At 35.4% G+C, this 20,723-nt stretch overlaps 3 protein-coding genes across 3 annotated transcripts in view; 1 reads left to right on the top strand and 2 right to left on the bottom strand.

Moving 5' to 3' along the window:
• The window catches only part of LOC135734447 (putative serine protease 46), a 662,394-nt gene that overhangs the window by 538,268 nt on the left and 103,403 nt on the right, over window positions 1–20,723 (bottom strand). The window lies entirely within an intron of this gene.
• On the top strand, window positions 1,651–5,688 carry LOC135734432 (uncharacterized). Its single transcript, XM_065253302.2, has 6 exons — window positions 1,651–1,809; window positions 3,020–3,932; window positions 4,899–4,995; window positions 5,072–5,182; window positions 5,291–5,457; window positions 5,577–5,688. Exons 2-6 carry the CDS (start codon window positions 3,034–3,036, stop codon window positions 5,686–5,688), a joined length of 1,386 nt encoding a protein of 461 aa, XP_065109374.1. The 5' UTR covers window positions 1,651–1,809; window positions 3,020–3,033.
• On the bottom strand, window positions 6,609–19,256 carry LOC135734574 (uncharacterized). Its single transcript, XM_065253408.2, has 12 exons — window positions 19,074–19,256; window positions 17,913–17,972; window positions 17,600–17,692; window positions 17,430–17,513; window positions 11,589–11,672; window positions 10,307–10,393; window positions 8,679–8,753; window positions 8,275–8,428; window positions 8,078–8,189; window positions 7,351–7,817; window positions 7,073–7,263; window positions 6,609–6,997 (listed from the first exon to the last, which is right to left on the bottom strand). Exons 2-12 carry the CDS (start codon window positions 17,927–17,929, stop codon window positions 6,862–6,864), a joined length of 1,500 nt encoding a protein of 499 aa, XP_065109480.1. The 5' UTR covers window positions 17,930–17,972; window positions 19,074–19,256; the 3' UTR covers window positions 6,609–6,861.

Genomic DNA, 20,723 nt, shown 5'->3' with positions numbered 1-20,723 from the left:
AGCATTTTATTTAGAACGGAATTAAGAAATTATTTTGAAACTGTTAAAAGTCAAAAAAAGCAAAGCAAATATATAACATTTTTGAAACCTTTTGTTTTATTGAATTATTGTAGAATATCCCCATGTTATTGTTAATTTATTTTTTATTTTATTTTATTTGATCCATTGTTGTGTTAAATGTTAAATAAGCACATTGTAATCCTCTTGTATGTATGCAATGTTCTTGTTCTTGAAATGAATAATGAAAAAAGCTAAATAGTACTAAAGCTCTACATATTTTTATATTTAACTCTTTCCCCGCCATTGACGAGATATCTCGTCAATTAAGAGAAAACGCTTCCCCGCCAATGACGAGATCCGTCTTTCCGCAATACCGCTATTATCCACCAGGTGGCGCCCTTCCGCAACTTTTTAAAACCGGAAGTATTGCCCTATGCCAAGCTGCTGCATGTCCGTGTCTGTTTTAGAGATCGCTCTGAATGGGATCTCTATGAAAAGTCCGTCAAAAAAATGAAATTGTCTCTGCTTTTTGCTCAAAATATGGTGTTTTTGCAAAAACCTACCCATATTCAAAAGCTGATTGCAAAAGAACCACTAAAGGTAAGATGAAACGTTTTTTTCTGTTTGAAAGCAGAGGGTCTGTTCTTTCATTTGGTATATTGTATGTTTATATATTTAAAGAAGAACATTTTCTGGAAGGCAATAAACTTTGGTGAAAATCATGAAAACGCTGGCGCTGGCTGGCAACTTTTTTTAAAAACGCTGGCGGTGAAAGAGTTAACCACTGGCTATGCCCATACATAACTGATCCAGATGTGTTGTTTATATCCAATGGAGTTAATAACAAATATGATGTCATTAAGCAAATGTCAGTCAGATTTGCTATTAAGCACTTATTTGTGTTCACACATGTGCTGTGCTTGAGTAAGTTTTCAGTAAATCATTTACATTTAAAACAACCAATTATATCATAACATTACAATTTCATTGCAATAATTCTATAAACAATTATTAAAAACTTTATAAGACACATCATGACATGTTTATGTCTAGGAAAATAGATTAAAATACTAAAGCTACTGATAACCAAATATATATTCTCTTTATGTGTGATTATTAGTAATTATTTCTAATGTTGGCCTGTTCTTTAAGGATCCACATATTTACAGCAATCTTTTTCATACCTTTAGGATTTGAAGAATTCTAAGACAACATTTGAAGCTTTATAACTTTATTGGGTTGTTTCCCACAGGTTTAAATTGATGCATGACTAGCCATTAGTTATTTAAAAACATTTAGGTACTTTTTACAAACAAACCTTTTAAAAAACATTACTGGTGTACATCTTAAGACAAAACTATGGCCCTGATATATTTAAAGATAGGCCATTGTAAGCTATTTTCAAGTAAGACAACTAAAACATAAACCTAAATTTTAGTCTGTAACTACACTTAAACCAATGGTCAGTAACATTAATCTCTAAGACTAGTCTTAAAGTTAGTCATACATTTTTGTCTTCATGACTGAACATAACTGCTTTAAGTATCATGTGAAAAAATATTTAAATTATTTAAATTATATTTAAATCCAAATAGTAAGACTGATTAGCCCTAACTAACTACTAGTTCGCACGACCTGATTTTGCAGAGTTCGACGCGTTCCTGGGTCAACAAGGGAGGGGCTTTGAAAAAAACCTTTCAACCAATCAGCGCAGTCACGCGAGCTCGTTCAATTTGAGCGCGCATTTCTACCACTTTCAACCTATGCGTCACTTCGCAAAGTTCGCATCCATTTTGTGGATTTGTGCAGGTAAGTGTGCATCTTTAAACTAAAGCCATGTATTTTATTTGTCCTTTCTCAGTTTATCATTTACTGACTCACGTTTGTACATGGATGATTAACTGACGCGATTTGCTAGACTGTTTATATATATATATATATATATATATATATATATATATATATATATATATATATATATATATATATATATATATATATATATATATATATATATATATCGTCCAAATTAACCCTTTCCTAATGCGCTAAACCGCACGTTTATTATGCAAATTGGTAACCGAAGGATCGCTAAACCGCACGTTTATTACGCAAATTGGTAACCGAAGGATCGCTAAACCGCACGTTTATTACGCAAATTGGTAACCGAAGGATCGCTAAACCGCACGTTTATTACGCAAATTGGTAACCGAGGATCGCTAAACCGCATGTTTATTGTGCAAATTGGTAACCGATCGTCATATGCCCGTGATGATCCAGGGTCATCATATGCCCGTGATGATCCTGGGTCGTCATATGCCCGTGATGATCCTGGGTCGTCATATGCCCGTGATGATCCAGGGTCGTCATATGCCCGTGATGATCCAGGGTCGTCATGCCCGTGATGATCCAGGGTCGTCATATGCCCGTGATGATCCAGGGTCGTCATATGCCCGTGATGATCCAGGGTCGTCATATGCACGTGACGATCCAGGTTCATCATATGCCCGTGACGATCCAGGTTCATCATATGCCCGTGACGATCCAGGGTCATCATATGCCCGTGACGATCCAGGGTCATCATATGCCCGTGACGATCCAGGGTCATCATATGCCCGTGACGATCCAGGGTCATCATATGCCCGTGACGATCCAGGGTCATCAAATGCCCGTGACGATCCAGGGTCATCATATGCCCGTGATGATCCAGGGTCATATGCCCGTGATGATTTAGGTTCATAATCTCTTACAATACAAACAATCATTTATAACTGAATTTGATCAGTAATAACTAATAATATAATATATTGTGCTGACACAGGGATCTCAGTTAATCTATATAATTATTATTCTTATTCTTATTGTTGTTGTTGTTATTATAATATTTTTGTAATGAAATGTGTTGTCTCAGGGTAATATTTTTTGTAGTTTACTTATAATCCAGTGATTAGCTTATCTAATTTACAATAGTAATAATAATAATAATAATAGTTATAAAAGTTGCTGTTTTTCTCCCCAGAATTTAAATAGAAAATGGAGGAGTATATAAAGAAAACCGTGTTGCGGGAAGAAAGACAAAAAGGAAAAAACAAAAATATTACAGTTGATGTCCATGTACTGAAGAAGGAAGAAAACCATGAGACATTCATCAAGAAAACACTTGAAACTATGAAAATGTTTAGGAACACAAATTCTGCAAGTCAGAAGGACAAGGAAAATGGATACTATATTTTCTACTGTATCCGGTCAGGGAATCCCCTTGATGGAAGTTACAAAAGTGCAGGATGTATGGCTTACACATCATTTAAGGTTAAAAATGATTGGCTGAGCCACAAAATCATTGTGCAGCGTACCAGCAAAGAACACAATGGGCACAATGCAACTTGCGAAAAAGAAGGACACTTTCAAACAGTGTGTCCAGATTTGATTAAACAGATTGAGGAATGGATCTCGCTGGGTGTCAAGCCAGATATCATTCTATTGGAAGCCCACAAATGGTCAAGGTCTCGTGGACACAATGACTTGAACAACCGTCAGTACTTTGTTACTCCAAAGGACATTGAGAGTATTCGCACATGTTTGCTACGCAGAAACCATTTGGATAAAGATGATGCTATTAGTTCAGCACAATTATTAACTGGTCAGTGCAAGGACAATGTAGTTTTTTTTCAGCCTTTTTCCCATGAGAAGGATCTTATTATTATCCTTCAGACACCCAACATGAAAGAAAATCTAAACAGACATGGAAAGAACATTATATTTTTGGATGCCACTCATTGCGTCAACCAGTATAATTTTCCACTTTATACACTGGCTATAAGAGATGACTATGGCCATGGAGTTCCAGTTGCCTTTATTATAACAAGCAGTGAGAAGGAGGCAACACTGGTGATGGCTTTACAGCAGTTTAAAAGAGTGTGTCCTGCACCAAGGTTTGTATATTTTCTAAATTTGTTTATAATACGGTAATAGACGTCACTGCAGACATACTGTTTAATAGTCTTTAAAGGTTTTGATTATTCTTTTTTTTCCCCTAGAATTTATTAATATATATATATATATATATATATATATTTAAAACAAAATACATTTACTTAAAGCAGCAACATATTGACATATCAGCAACATTAGTACATATCTAACATTTTCAGGCAGTGTAACTTTAAAGGGCACCTATTTCATTGCAAAAAACGTTGTTTTGTGTATTTGGTATGATACGATGTGTTTGCATGGTTTATGGTTAAAAAACACATTATTTTCCACATACCATACATTATTGTTGCTCCAGATATCCTGTTTTTGTCAAACACTTTGTACAAAGCTTATCGATTTGAAAAGCTTTGTGTCCCTGATTGGCCAGCTAATCTGTACGTTGTGATTGGTCTGAATACCTCTGACGTCAGCCAGAAATGTGACACTCCTTAGCATGTTTGAAAGATTTGGTCACAATGCAATGCTAACAGGAGTTAACTTACAGGCTGAGAGTCAAAGCGGGAGGACCGTCGTGTTGAAGTCAACCGGCCCAGGAAGTAAACTGTTGCCTACAAACTGTGTGTTTGTTGTAGTTCATGAAAAGAGATTTACGTTGGAGATGATAACTCGCGTTATTGTTTATTTTGGGGTATTTAACTTTTGCATATATCATTACCATGTACTAATACACACTTACACACCAAAGAAAATATAAAATCATGAATCGGACAATAGGTGCTCTTTAATACAAATTATGTTTACTACTATGGCAGTTTTTCATGTCTTCCATATAAATACAAGCCCTGGCAGTGCCAGCTATTCCTTATTAGATTTTTGCACTTAGGGTATTTTGTTTCGATGATGAGCGAGAGGAAGAGAGATGTACATTGTTTATTCATGTTTTTGGTATATTTTGTTTCCTTCAGGTGCTTTATGGTGGACAAGGATATGTGTGAGATTAATGCTTTGCGGAAAGTCTTTTCTGAGTCAGACATCCTTCTGTGCTGGTATCATGTCATGCAAGTACGTATATACACAAATGTATAATATTATTTTTTTTTAATAATGTAAGAACGTTATTGCATGTTACTGTTTTCAGGCTGTCGTCCGTTGGCTTACAAAGACAGACTCTGGAGTCAGTGGATCATCAAATATCGATGTTAGGACAGAAATTGTTTCTTTCGTCAAAAAGATGAAGCTTTGTACAACCGTATGTAAAAATTAACAATTCCTTTTTTTATTTACAGTATATTTTTACTTCAGGGCAACTAGTTAACTTAACATTAATCGGTTATGCTGTTTCATTTTGATAAAATAGGAACATGATTTTAAGTCAACTGCTGAGCAGTTCTTCACGAGGTTTGAAGATTTCCCAGCTCTTTGCTCATACTTCAGGGTTCACTGGCTGGAAATAGGACACATGTGGTCTGACTTTGGACGATGTTACGACCATGCTGCTTCTGATACAAACAATCTTGTTGAAAGGTATTTACTATTTAATCAAAGCTACATTAACTAAAATTCTAAAAACAATGTAACACAATCATATTAATAGATCTTTCTTTGCCTGTCTAATTAGATTTTTCCATCGCCTTAAATATCAGTTTTTGGGTGGCATTAGGAACCGTAGGCTGGATGATCTTATCAAAATTCTCCTTAAGAAGACGGATGGATACTTCCAGACCATTCAAGATTTGCATGCAGTTGGAAGAATGAAAAATGCTTCTTTGAAGTCAGGACAAATACTTGAATCAGCATCTAGATTGATTGAGAAAGGTTGGGAGAAGGACATTCAGCTCATAGACCACGACATGTACATTTATGAAATTCCATCAGAACAAACCTCTGGTCTCTCCTACAAAGTTTGTCCTTCTGAAAGTTTTTGTAGTTGCCCAATGGGAATCAGAGGACATCGCTGTAAACACCTTGTACTTGCTGATTTGCTAAGTAAACATGATTCTCAAAAGTTCCCTGCTTTGGATTTTCAATTAAATGCACATGCGACTGTAATTCAGCAAAAACAGCTTTACTCAGTTTTGTGCTTTGACACAAAAGAGGTGGATGTAAAAAGTTTATGTAATGAGAGAATTTACCACACTTCCGCTACAACGCTTCAATGTACCTGTTGTACATATTCTTATTATAAGAAATGTGCCTGCCTTCTCCTGGCATGTGAATTATTTGATGTCAAGTTAAAAACAGCTGTATCTACTTTGGATCAAGACACATCGCTGCAAGAAAACATGAACACTGCAGCAAACCACTCTAAAACTGAAATAGAGATGTTAAATGAAATTCTGGAGACTGTGAAGCAATGGCAGACAATTCCTCAGGACATTTGCCACAAAATTCAAGACTTGCATGACAATGTAACAAATGCTTGCATAACTGGACCTAAACTTCTAGAAGCTAATGTGGATTTGACAAGGAAGATAAGACCATTGTTTCCACACAGAGCAAAAAATGTGAAACGTTGTTATAGAAAAAATCTTAAAAGGCTAAATACTAAAGCTAAATTATAAATTGAATCAAACATGAGAAACATCCAGGAGTAGTAGAATGTAAAATGTAATTTGAAAAACTAAGTTCATTTAAACAAAATTGTACATGTATATAAGCAATGAAGTTAGAGTGACTGCTGTTTTAGTCTTTTATTTTATTTTATTTTTTTTACAATTCTTTTTTAAAACAAAGTAAAATTGTCATCCTAGTGGCCATCAATATAAGGTCTCTAGATGTAAATGAAGCCATTTAAACAAGCACCATTTAAAACTACCCTGGAACTATCAGAGTTTGTTTTGGAACAGTGAACTGTTATTGTTTTAAACTAAAAACTAATCTATTAACTACTGCTGTAGTTATGTTTGTTACAATTTAACATTGAGAGAGCTACTTAAACTGACTGATTAAAAATGAGATGACAACATCAAGAATTTGTGGTCCAAATGTATGTGTGATAAGAGAAAAAGGGGATTCATCTCCCAGTCTTTCCCTCAGCAAGGACTGGAGGGTGCAGAGTGCATTCCTGTAAAGATGAGTGGACAGATTAATAAGGTGCAAGAAACGGGTATAAGAACTGTTGTAGTGGAAAGCAACTTACTTTGCAACCTCTGCCTCTGCACTTGGAACAATTGTACCCATGTCTAGGTTGACATGTCGCCCAAGCATAGCTCCTAGCTCCTGGGCTAAATCTGTGGCCTCCCCTTCACTGAGGGCAGAGAAGATGCTCATTTTTGTCTTAGCTTTTTTTGGTCTTTGTCTAAGCTCCTCTGGGAGATCATCTTTACGAACCTTTGGATGAAACCAATTTGTTACCATGTTGTAAATTTTTTTTATTTCTAGTTAGAGCAAATAGCTGTAAAGTTTGGATGTACAAACCCTAATCAGGCTTCTTAACATGTTGTTTGACATGTTTTCTGTAATGATTCTTCGTTTTATTTCATCCTGAGTGACTGTGTATTTCCTTTTCGTGCCTGGGACTGACAGCCTTCCCAGGACGGTGTAGCTTCTTGCTGTTTTGTTCTCTTCTCTTGTCGTATGTCTATTTTCTTTCTCTCTGCATTCTATTTCACTTTCCTTGGTTATATTTTCCTCTTGCCATTCCTCTTCACTTTCTTCTGCTTCGTTTTCCTGTGCTTCTCTCCCTCTCTCAAAAATGTTTTCCTGTTTTTCACTTTCTGCTGCTTTGTTTTTCTCTGCCTGTCTCCCTCGCTCAAAAATGTTTTGCTGTTTTTCACTTTCTCCTGCTTCATTTTCCTCTGCTTCTCTTCCTCTCTCAAAAATGTTTGGCTGTTTTTCACCTTCTCTTTCTTCTGCTATGATTTCCTCTCCGTCTCTTTCACGTGCTGTATAGGCAAAACTCAGATTGATCAGGTTAATCATTAGTATTACACTTTACAATTAATGCAACAGTGTAAATTCATATAACCTGCCACTTTAACACAACAAAGTTATATTTGTGTACCAAAAACTATATTTAAATTTGTATGACAATGATCAGTGGTATCTGAATTTTGCCATCTAAATTAATTTTAATCTAATAAAAACCTAGTATTAAGTTTAACAAATATATTAGGATTATGCAATGTTGTATGAAACAAAACACCTTCTAAACATCTTCTTATTTTGTCCCTGATTTGTGCACGCCTTGAAAATGCATCTGCCAGCGTAAACCAGGATGTACAGTCAAGCTCATTGATTAGTTCTTTGGGAGGATCCTACAGGAAAGGAATGAAACAAATTTCTGATTAAAATGATTTAAACTTATATATAGTTCTAAAAGTACAAACGTTTAAAACTTACATTCAGAAAGTGCTCTGCACAGAGTAATACAAATATGCCACATTCAGAGCAGTTTCCCTGCTGTTCAGGTACCCGTACTTTCAGGGCTGGCATAGAAGCCGCAGAAAATGTCCGGGGCTTTTTTTGTTTGTTTTTCCACATTCCTGTTAAGTAACTGAAACAAAAACCATTGATAAATCCACAACCAATATGACAGGCACATTTTTTAAACTTTGAGTTAAAGCAAATCTTGTCCTGATTTTACTAAACTACTGTATGTTTACTATTATACAATAAAATGTAGTTCATCCCCAAATTAGGTTTACTCTTTTTTTTTTTCAAACAAATTTATGACTTTGTATGAATCAAATGCTATTACAGTACATGCTGCAATCACATTTGGGCCGATATACAACAGAACCAACCTTCGTATGTTTTGGAAAACCTCCATGCTATCACTCACTTGCGCAGGCTTGGAGTCTAGCATTAAAATGCAAGGCCTAAAAGTAAAACACAACTGATTAAAGAATTCCTGGATTAATACAGTTTTTGCCTATTGCTTACACACTAAATCCGAATGCTTAGACCAAAGCCTCAATACCTAAACTTCTTGTAGCATATGCTTAAACACAGTGTAACCATAGCTTAAACACATTGTCAACTTTGCACTTTGTTTGCAATTCTGTAGCACACTTATTGCGAAACACTACACACGTTTTCTTACATTAGACACATTTTCCAAAAACGAAATCACCTATTATCATTGGAAAAACACTCTGTTCAAAATCCAAAAGTCATCTGGCAATTATAGGCACTTACATACACACCTGAATACACTTGTACAGAAAACAGAACACCAATCGGTCTGAGTCTTAGCACTACAAATAGGCCTCAGGTAAGACATTCTGAGAACTTTGCAAGCATGGAGGCAATGCGAGTAAGAGTAAGAGGAGGACAAAGAGAGAGAGGAGTTGGACGTGGATGTGAACATGGAAGAGGACAAAGACGAGGACCAGTGCGGAGACGTGTATCGGATGACATCATGGCCTATCTATGAGGGAGGCTGGGCAAAGAGTCCACCCTAACCTCAGTCGCTACACAGTAGCATCAATACTAAGAACATTCCGACTGGAGAACAGGTATATCTTCAAGTTTCTACTCCTGTACCTACTGTATGTGTCACATGATTCTGTATCATATTACAGTATTACTGTACAGTACTATTCAAAAATGAATGTAAAGGAGTATCATTGTAATGTTACAATGAGGTGGGATCCATCCAAGGGTGGATTAGGCACACAAGACGATATTTTCCCCGATGCCTAGCCTGCGAGGACATATCCTGTGATGTCGACGAGGTCTTGTGCCCAGATACGAACAGAGGGAGGGATCCATAAGACCCCCCAGGCCCCCACCACACACATACATGCGCACACAAACACAAAACAAGTGTGTTTTTCCCCACAATAGCAGTTTATCCAGTATTTGTTTTGTTTTTTATTTTTGTTTTGTGGCTAAATGTGATGACTTGTGGTTCTATTTTTCTTTATTCCTTTAAGAATGTTTTTTTGTGGGTAAAAACTCTTGTTTGATTACTGAATAAATTTAAACAAATAAATATATCTTTAAATAAATCTACTTTTGAGTTTTACTAAAGACTGAGTCTAAGAAAATTACGATAAAAATAAAACCACAAAGGGTGCAGTGTTATATATAAAGCGGATTAGTGTGTTGCTGGTGATATGAAAGAGTAATTCAAATGGTGCTTGTGTGTATGGTTTTGTTACAAGAATTTCATTTTTAGAAAGGAGTGCTAAGTTTTGATTGCAGTGTTTCATTTTGGCATGGATGTGAGTTGTTAATCTCCAAGTGCTATGTCTGTGTGGCTTGTGTGTAGAATTTTGACATAATGAGCCAAATTTTGCAAAAAGTGTGTAAGCAATAGGCAAAAACTGTAATATAAATGTAGGGACAACAGCATCTAATTTAACTTAAAAGTAAAATAAAACTTAAAAGTACAATTTAATTACTCATATGCAACATAAACATCTACCTCTTTTCTACCATTTTTCGCCCAGTTTTGATATATTCCCCTTCTTCATTTCCAGGGAAGCACACAATCATGAGTCTCCAGTGATTTCTGAAAAAAAAAATTAAACACTTTTATAGACGATATAAAAAATTACATGTACCATACACAGTAAGAGGGACAGTAATTTATTCGATTACAAACATTTTAAAATGGACATATAGAATAAAAAGTATATTCAACTAGTTCTTGATGTGAGTTACCAATCATACTGGAGTTGTTCAGAAAGCTATAGGTTGAATGTTTTAAATTGAAATTATCTGTTATTCTGTATGATTTTGTGTTATTATGTGAACTCCTGTGACTGTCGTATCCCAAATTGCAAATAAAAAAATACTGTTGTATTTGCAATAACGATCAAAGCAACAAAAAGATGCAAATAATAGTACAGCCATGGAAAAAAGAGACCTCTCCACTTTTGCATTTTCTATTTCTACATGTAATATGGCCATTCTAGTTTAGTGACTGTTGTATTTTAACATAAACAAACTCAGTAGTGAGTGACAAAGTCACATATCAGTAATGTGAAAGACAGGATGATAAGAGTTATGAAAGTTGTGAATAAAATTCCATAAAATATTTACTCAAAACAGCATGTAAAACGATTACTATTGTGTGTATAGTACATAATAGTTGTTCAAAAAGCCGACAGCATATCTGTCTCAAGCCCTATTCGGACGGATTAGTTTTACCGTGGGACCTCTGAGAAAATCGTGTTTTTTTTTCGTGTTAAATTCCAGAGCAATTTACCTACTGTTTTTCACCAAACTCAGAAGTCCTCTGAGAAATTTTATCCCGTCCGGATGCAAAGGTCTGTGTTTGCCTGCAATATCTTTTGAAAACGCGGTTCTTTTCGTGTTTTGGCCAACGTGATCTGCCGCAAGGTCTTACTAACGCGCGTACATTTACAGGAAGTCCCATTCATTCAGATATGATATCATATCACTCACTGTCTCTTGCTATTTTGACTTAGTCCCATTTCAAATGGTCTGCCAATAAATGCCGAATATATATTTTTGTTGAATTTGGAAGAAATTTTGGTAGTCGTTCACAGAATGAAACACAAACAACAATTTTACCTTGAAACATAGTACATTCAGAAAAAAACTTGAATGTAGGCTTTTTATTCAACAACATTGGTTTAGTTGCACAACGTCTACATTAATGTGAAAAGGGAGTAAAAAATAAGTAAAAACAGTAAATAATAAAATATGTTAATGAGTAAGTAAAAAAAAGAAGTTCTCACCCAAAGGCATTTTCAACTATCAAAAGATAGTCCTTACGAAAAATGTCCTCATGCTTTGTCCATCTGATGACATCTGTGTATCCACTGTAATTGCACAGATGACATTGTAAAGAGCATATTCGTGGTTATAATGTATTTTTTTTAAAAATGCAATTCAGAGTACAGGCTACTTATGACAGTACATAGATTTTTAATGGCATGCAGAGCATTTAAAAACATATCTGTCCCTGGACCACAAAACCAGTCAAAGGTAATTTTTTATCGAGATTAATACTAGTGATGCACCGATCATTTAAATAAAAACGGTATCAGATATTAAAAAATAAATAAAAAAATATTGGGTTGTTTTTAACCCAGGGCTGGGTAGCTTTTGGACAGGACACATTTCTAGGTTAAAATGACCCAAATTATGGGTTGTTTAAACCCAACTGCTGTTCCGCTGTTCCGATACCCATTTTAATTTTTTTTTCTTAAACAACACACAAGATAGACTAAAAGACTGTACATGAACAAGATGTTAATTTCCTTGTTAACAGGCTTAAATAGCCTTAAAAAATCTGAGTAGTATTCTGAATACTTGTATTACTTCCACATTGAATTGCATTTTATAGGTGTAGGAAAACGGTAGAGTTTAGATTCTTTGCCCGAGGCCCAGGTCGGGCCTTGATCAAGCATTTGTGTTTTTGTAATCATTACTTTATTAGCCTAATGTTGTGCAGAGCATGTAAGCGGAGCGGTTTCCTAAAGAATCAGCTTGCTCGAACAGCAAATATGCATTAGGGCTGCACTCGAATAATATTTTTTTCTGGGCGTATGATATGAAGAAATATAATATTTTAATTAAATTCAGGCGGGAGAACCAATCAAATGAATTTTTTTTTTAATTGGGTTACCTACATCAGTAAAAAACAAGCACACTTTGAAATAGTAACATTTTTTATCAGACAGTAATTTGGCTAGTTGCGTCTATGCATGTTGCTTTGTTTTGTTTTAATAATAGCCTACTATCAGAGATAGCAACAACTCGCGTCTAGTTGCAGCACAGCGCCAGATGTTCAGAACGCAATAAGCTAAACTTCTACAAGCTCAGTAACATCCACAGCCATATTAAACCATTTTAAAACATTATTTAAAAAACTTACCCAAACCATTAAGCAGACATAGAATTTAGATGTAGGTAACAATAAATAATAATAATAATAATAATAATGCAATGTAATATAATTTGTTCTTTACAGAGAAAACTGCAACAAGGGAGATAAAGAGTTTTCCCTCCCAGCGTCCTCAATTCTTTGAGTCAAATGCAAATAAATTAATACATTTAATTTAATCACTTTTATTTAATACATTTAAATGGATAAAAACTAATTAAGCTGTAAGAATGTCGTTCTGAAACATAACTGCGATTTATCAGCATTGCTACGCTTCGATATTAAGGAAACGCCGACTCTATTCATTTCGAAAGTCCACCGTGCATGTTCACATTAGTAACAACCCCCAAACTTGCTTGCCTGCTAATAAATGGTCAAAGTTTGTCCGCTAATTTTTCTTATCTTCTTTTCTTCTGCTGAGTACGGAGCCCGTCTCATGACATGGCAGAACTTTTTTTTAAATCGTTGCCACGTTTTATTAATTCGTTCCCTTGTTTAAGCTAAATCGTGGCCACGATTTATTTATTCGTTTCCTCAATTAAGCTAAATCGTGGCCACGTTTATTAGTGCCCAGAAATTCATTAAAACCATCGGGACATTAACACATTGCAGCTTAACAGATCAATACAGTGATATTAAAAGATCAAATTCACTAAACACATTATTAATGACGCATACTACATGCAGTTTTATAAATTCCTGCCCAGAATTGTATAAAAATCATTGGAACATGCTTATCGCAGCTTAATGCATTAATACATTCCTATTAAGGATACAATTCATACACCTTATGGGTCGTAACTCCTGCCCAGAATTTCATTAAAAAAAAAAAAAACATTTGGAGATTAACGTGAGCTGACTCATTGATACAGTGCTATATAAGGATCAAATTCATACACAGTTTTATTAATTCGTGCCCAGTAGGCTATAAAAAAACCGGGGATATTAACGTGAGGCTTAACGCATGTGCTATTTAAAGATCAAGTTTATACCTTATTAATGAGTCATACTACATATAGCTTAGTTTTATTAATTCCTGCGCAGAATTTTAAAAATATAGTTTAATGCATGCTAATACATTAAATACGGTGCTATTAAAAGATTAAAATCACTATAACCCTAATAAATGAGTCATATAAATACACCGTTTTTATTCATTCCTACCCAGAATAAAAAAAAAATATTGGGACATTAAAATGATGCTTAACGCATTAACGCATTAATACAGTGAGTTGTCCTAGAAATGTTTCACCAAAAATATTGAGTAAATAGTTAGTTATAAATACATATATTAACTTGAAATGAGCAATTATTACAGTTTTAAAAACGAAAATATATAAGTGTGACATTTTCAAATATATTTATTCAAATTTACAACAAATATTAAGGATATTTATTAGAAATAATCTGTTAGTTAAATACTTGTTTTATTTGATGTATACACCTAAATAATATCTGTACATTTTACACAAAATTTATGTTTACTTTTTAGTCATTTATTTTGTTTTGTCCAACTAAAAAAAATCAACCAAGTGACATAAAGAGATTTTATTAACTTATTTTAATGGTTTATTTTAGTGATATTTAAGCCACTGAATTATTTGGTTTAATTTATTACTGCATCACGTTAATGTCCCAATATGTTTTTTTAATTCTGGGCAGGAATTAATAAAACTGTATATGAATTATGACTCATTAATAAGGTATATAGTAAACTTGATCTTTAAATAGCACTGTATTGATGCGTTAAGCATCACATTAATGTCCCGATTATTTTTTATTATTCCGGGGCAGGAATTAATAAAACGGTTTAAGAACCAAGATGTATGAATTTGATCCTTATATAGCACTGTATCAATGCATAAGCTCACTTTATGTTCCAATGTTTTTATGAAATTCTGGGAAGGAGTTAATAAAACTGTATATATACACGACCCCATAAGGTGTATGAATTTTATCCTTAATAGCAATGTATTAATGCATTAAGCTGCTATAAGCGTCACTATTCCGATAATTTTAATAAAATTATTGATCTTTTAATAGATCTGTTAGCATTGTGTTAATTTTCCCGATGGTTTAAATGAAATTCTGGGCACTAATTAATAAAACGTGGCCACGATTTAACTTAAATGAGGGAACGAATTAATAAAACGTGTCCGGCCACGATTAAAAAAAAGTTCTACCATGTCATGAGGGCTCCTAACTTGTTGTTCTGTATTTACGTACAGTTGTTTGTTAGCTTAGACCCACTGATACGGAGCTCCGTATTCAAATTAACAATATTTCCACGACATCCACATGTTTTAGGCTAATTCATAATTTGAAATAATGATAATTGTAATAATTAATTACGAAATATTATAATAATTCGTTCCAAGGAACGAACTGTTGAATATTGGGAACGAATTCTTAATTATACTTAGACTAAGAAAAATAATTATTGATTGTGTCCATAGTGTAGCATAAAAGATAACTTCGAAATTCGTGCCCATGATTTTGTCTGCATGTCATCATGATCGGATTCAGGGCTCCATTCAACACGAGAATCTTACCTTACTTACTTTTATCATTATTACAATGATAAAATTGTAGGCTACAGGCCGATGTGCGTTTTATTTGCCTTTTTAAGACCTTGCGGAAACTCTGCCATATGATATTCATGTTAAAGTTTCATGAAAACATGCAGGCTTTACAACAACATAGACAATGAAGCTATGAAAGCAATTCAATTAGTTACACTTATTATATAACTTAAAATTGTACAGGTTAATCCATTGAAGTGCAAGATTATTAATTGAATAGTTCTGCTATTGTATGTAATGTTTAAATAATCAGAAAATAATTTATTTTAGTGCTTTTTACAATGTGTATTGTTTCCAATCAGCTTTACAGAAAAAGATAACAGAAAGAAGCCGAAATCAGCTGCTAATTGTCATGATTTCGGTCTTTTTGGCTGCTTTGTCTTTGTTTCACTTGTGTTGTATTTTTGTTTTGACAGCTCCACACGTGCGCGCCTTCCACCTGGTGATCTCATTATATCTGACTCTTCTCACCGGCGTCCCACACCTGATCCTCCTTATTATCGCCCAATCCGGTTTGATTTAAATTCCCCTCGTTTCCTCTGTTCTTTGCAAGTTCGTCTCAGTATGTTCATGCCCATCTAGCGCTGTCTAGTTCTTGTCAAGTCGTGTCATTAGTTTAGCTATTTAATCCGAGCTCTCTGCTGCCTTATTTTCCCCAGATCCCCTGTTCAGCTGCACACTGCCGTAAGGATTGGCTTCCAATCTTCGCCCACCTACTGCTGGGTTTTCTCACGTCCCTGCTCGCTCCCTCGCTCGGTTCGAGTGGCAACGGCCGAGCTTGCGTCTCTCCTCTAAAGGGTTTCCCCGAGCGCTGACGTCATCGGAGCGCTGTCCAGCGTGTACACCTGCTGAAGCACCATCTGCCTTTACCTCTCTCTCTCTCTCTCTCTGTGTCCGCTAGGATCCCTTGTCAGAGGCCCTCGGATGTTCAGTGGATGTCCTACGGCTCGTGCTGTGTTTCCCACTACTTTTCCCGAAGGGATTTCGGCAGACGGCTCTAGTGTCGTCTCATACATTTCTGGATCTAGTGTTTTCTCCTCTCCGCACCAATCACACGAGGACACCGAGTGTTATCTCCCAGGTGAAAAAGTAGTACACTTCCATAGTGTACTTAAAGTGCTTTATTTTCGCACACTAATTTTGTACTTAATATACTAAAAATTAATCTTTAGTACTTCTTAAGATGTTCTTAAAATCATCTAAGTGTACTTCACTGTGCTATTTTGAGACACCATAAATATGAACTAAAATGTGCTAAAAATGTATTTAAAAAATGTATTTAGATACCACTTTTAGTAAACTTGAACCCATCTTTGTATGAAAGTTGAGTTCAAGTTTAATTCAAGTGTTAAGTAAATACATTTTTTAATACAGAGATAGTATGTTAAAAATGCATTTTAGTTCATATTCATGGTGTCTCAAAAAAGCACAGTGAAGTACACTTAGATGATTTTAAGAACATCTTAAGAAGTACTAAAGATGAATTTTTAGTATATTAAGTACAAAATTAGTGTGCGAAAATAAAGCACTTTAAGTACACTATGGAAGTGTACTACTTTTTCACCTGGGCTCCTATACATATTGACTGTCTCTTAGTGTTTTCTCATTATTTTATTCTGAAGTCATCGAGTGTTCTCTTTTATACATATTCTGTGAATAAACACCTCTGCGCTGGGATTCTGTGTTCTGTCGTACCTCACACTAATATATGAATTACTTTACAAAATGTTTTAAATAATGACCCACATGGCTCAACTTTTTTTAATGAACACTGCTATACTCCACTTAAAAATAAGAATTGTTAGTATTTCATTAGGAATTTAAAGTTGTCTAAAGAAGTCCTAAGCAACTGCATCCACTTATAAAAATAAAGTTTTTATATATTTACAGTAGGAAATTTACAAAATATCTAGATGGAACATGATCTTTACATAATATCCTAATGATTTTAAGGCATAAAGAGAAATGTGATAATTTTGACACATGTATTTTTGGCTATTGCTACAAATATACATGTGCTACATATGACTGGTTTTGTGTACCAGGGTCACATAGAGAGAAACTGGCAGTAAATACATTTAATCTCATAACATATGACTAACTCTTACCTGTTTTTTAGCTTACTGTAAAAGTGCACTGGGTAGATCAAAGATTTTCGCCTTCTATGTGGTCGTAATTCATCATGAACAGATCTGGAAATATGTAAAATAAGATAAATGATTGATGAGATTATTTGATAAGAATATTTGATGTGCAGCTTGTAAATCAGAAAAAATACCTCAACTGAATGTCCATTACAATGTCATTCAGCCACATCCCATCATTTAATGTCGCCAAAGACTCTTCTGTTAATGAGGGCACACCAAAGGACCTAAAACACACACACACACACACACACACACACACACACACACACACACACACACACACACATATACATACATATACATATATACACATATATATACATATACATATATACACACACATATATATATAAATATATATATATACAAATGCACACCCTTTCATACAAACATTACCATTAGTTTAATTTCAAACATTAGCATTGGTTTGAATAAAGACTTTACCCTTTTTCTTTCTCCATGAATGATCACTTCTGATGATAATTCTTCTCGATTCTGAGAATTCTTATGAAAAAAGAAAAATAATATGAGCAAATAAGAAAATACAGTGAACAATAGTTGTTGTTTAAAGACAGTGATCAATGATTGTATGCATTATATTACATTAACTAAGGAGAGATGACCCTGGATCAACACATGCATATGATGACCCTTAATCGTCACGGGCATATGATGAACCTGGATCATCACGATGCATATGATGACCCTGGATCATCACGGGCCATATGATGACCCTGGATCATCACGGGGCATATGATGACCCTGGATCGCCACATGCATATGATGACCCTAAATCGCCACGGACATATGATGACCCTGGATCGTCACGGGCATATGATGACCCTGGATCGTCACGGGCATATGATGACCCTGGATCGTCACGGGCATTTGATGACCCTGGATCGTCACGGGCATATGATGACCCTGGATCGTCACTGGCATATGATGACCCTGGATCGTCACGGGCATATGATGACCCTGGATCGTCACGGGCATATGATGAACCTGGATCGTCACGTGCATATGACGACCCTGGATCGTCACGGGCATATGACGACCCTGGATCATCACGGGCATATGACGACCCTGGATCATCACGGGCATGACGACCCTGGATCATCACGGGCATATGACGACCCTGGATCATCACGGGCATATGACGACCCTGGATCATCACGGGCATATGATGACCCTGGATCATCACGGGCATATGACGATCGGTTACCAATTTGCACAATAAACGTGCGGTTTAGCGATCCTCGGTTACCAATTTGCGTAATAAACGTGCGGTTTAGCGATCCTTCGGTTACCAATTTGCGTAATAAACGTGCGGTTTAGCGATCCTTCGGTTACCAATTTGCGTAATAAACGTGCGGTTTAGCGATCCTTCGGTTACCAATTTGCGTAATAAACGTGCGGTTTAGCGATCCTTCGGTTACCAATTTGCATAATAAACGTGCGGTTTAGCGCATTAGGAAAGGGTTAATTTGGACAGTCTAGCAAATCGCGTCAGTTAATCATCCATGTACAAACGTGAGTCAGTAAATAATAAACTGAGAAAGGACAAATAAAATACATGGCTTTAGTTTAAAGATGCACACTTACCTGCACAAATCCACAAAATGGATGCGAACTTTGCGAAGTGACGCATAGGTTGAAAGTGGTAGAAATGCGCGCTCAAATTGAACGAGCTCGCGTGACTGCGCTGATTGGTTGAAAGGTTTTTTTCAAAGCCCCTCCCTTGTTGACCCAGGAACGCGTCGAACTCTGCAAAATCAGGTCGTGCCTACTAGTTCTTCAGACTAGTCCTTAAAACACAGTTTTAACTTAATTATTCAACCAGCCCTAGTCTTGGAAAGACATATATTGTCTGATCTTAATAAAACTATTAATATTTTGTCATAAGCTTCACATTACTAGTTAATTGGTTAGATATACTTAGTCTGGCCCATTTTGAAAATGTCACATTTCAAAATGCTTGAATTGATAACCTCAAGTCTTTTAGTTTTAATGAGGTAAATGACTGCAGATCATTGAATCTTATAATAATTTTCATGCAGATGCAAACCCATGGACAAAAGGAACATAACAGCAGTTACAAATGAAATAACGAATACAGGTTAGAAATGGTTCCCACATCACTGTGAGACATCATATCAAATCTAGGAATACAACGGCAAAAGTTTATTTTATGTTTCATATTGATATTTGCCCAGATAGTACAGCAAATTCACAAAATTGTTTTTCATATAAACATAAACATCTAGAGCAGTACTTTCAACTAAGTGAAACACAGTGGTTTCTCCAGACCCAATGCTCAGCACATTTTGTATGATTCCCTCATCTGACACAATCAGTTCAGTTCATACAAATCTCTACTGATGATTAAAGTGGATTTGTTTAAAATAGAAGACTTTTGTATATGTGCAGAGCAGTGGGCTTCCAGGAATACTTTTGAAAACCACTGATCTAGGGGACAGTTAACATTACACCAATTGTTCTAGATGCAAATATTTCCGGAATGATGAGCCAAAAATCCTCACAGACACTTGAGAACATAAGACAAAAAAGCCCATCAGTTTAGTTGTAATCGCTGGACTCGTACATGGTTAATGCTGGCTGGCTGTTGGTCGGCATGTTTTCTAAGATATGTAATTATCCTAATAGACCCTTATAAGAATCTGAAAGCAGATGTTATGTGCAAAATAGTAGGTGAGACAAATATTTATGTGTCGTATACATATGCTATAGTCATCGTTCTTTGTTTAGGTTATTGCGCCACCTAGTGGACAATCTCTGCTATTTTTTGCATGTGAACTCAGTCTAGGTCTATACATATGTGTACCAAGTTTCGTGTTGATATCTCATTACTATCATAAATGATAGCCATTTAAGTATTTGTGGCACCGCCTCTTCGTACTTTTGACCGTGGTGTTGCGACGACGAGTGCAAAGTTAAACTTTTTTTGATAATTATTGATATTCAATGTCTAAGGAATATTCCAGCACTGGATTGGTTCAGATTGGTCAAAAAACCTAGGACTAGTTCGCAAAAGTAGGTTTAAAAGAAAATGATGAATATCTAACAAACGATTCTACTGAGACAGTTGCTTCTTGAGGGAAAGTTGTTCATTGTAAGTACCTCTATTAAATGATATGAGGATCTTGTGGATATCTAAAACACTACATAATACACAATAATTTAAACACTAAAAAAACGTGATAGCGCCCCCCGGAGGCCGAATTTTTTCTTACT

The sequence above is a fragment of the Paramisgurnus dabryanus genome, chromosome 1 (assembly GCF_030506205.2).
Source record: "Paramisgurnus dabryanus chromosome 1, PD_genome_1.1, whole genome shotgun sequence".
NCBI lineage: Eukaryota > Metazoa > Chordata > Actinopteri > Cypriniformes > Cobitidae > Paramisgurnus > Paramisgurnus dabryanus.
Note: the sequence above shows the minus strand (reverse complement) of the source record. Positions and strands in the feature narration are given on the sequence as shown.

Bases quoted from the DNA above. Each gene is read 5' to 3' on its own strand.
- LOC135734432 (XM_065253302.2), top strand. From the start codon at position 3,034: ATGGAGGAGTATATAAAGAAAACCGTGTTGCGGGAAGAAAGACAAAAA. The intron at 4,996-5,071 runs GTACGTATATAC...TACTGTTTTCAG, and splicing joins GCTGGTATCATGTCATGCAA to GCTGTCGTCCGTTGGCTTAC. The intron at 5,183-5,290 runs GTATGTAAAAAT...TTGATAAAATAG, and splicing joins AGATGAAGCTTTGTACAACC to GAACATGATTTTAAGTCAAC.
- LOC135734574 (XM_065253408.2), bottom strand. The intron at 8,429-8,678 runs GTTGGTTCTGTT...TTTTTGTTTCAG, and splicing joins GTTTTCCAAAACATACGAAG to TTACTTAACAGGAATGTGGA. The intron at 7,818-8,077 runs GTGTTTTGTTTC...TTGCCTATACAG, and splicing joins AATAAGAAGATGTTTAGAAG to CACGTGAAAGAGACGGAGAG.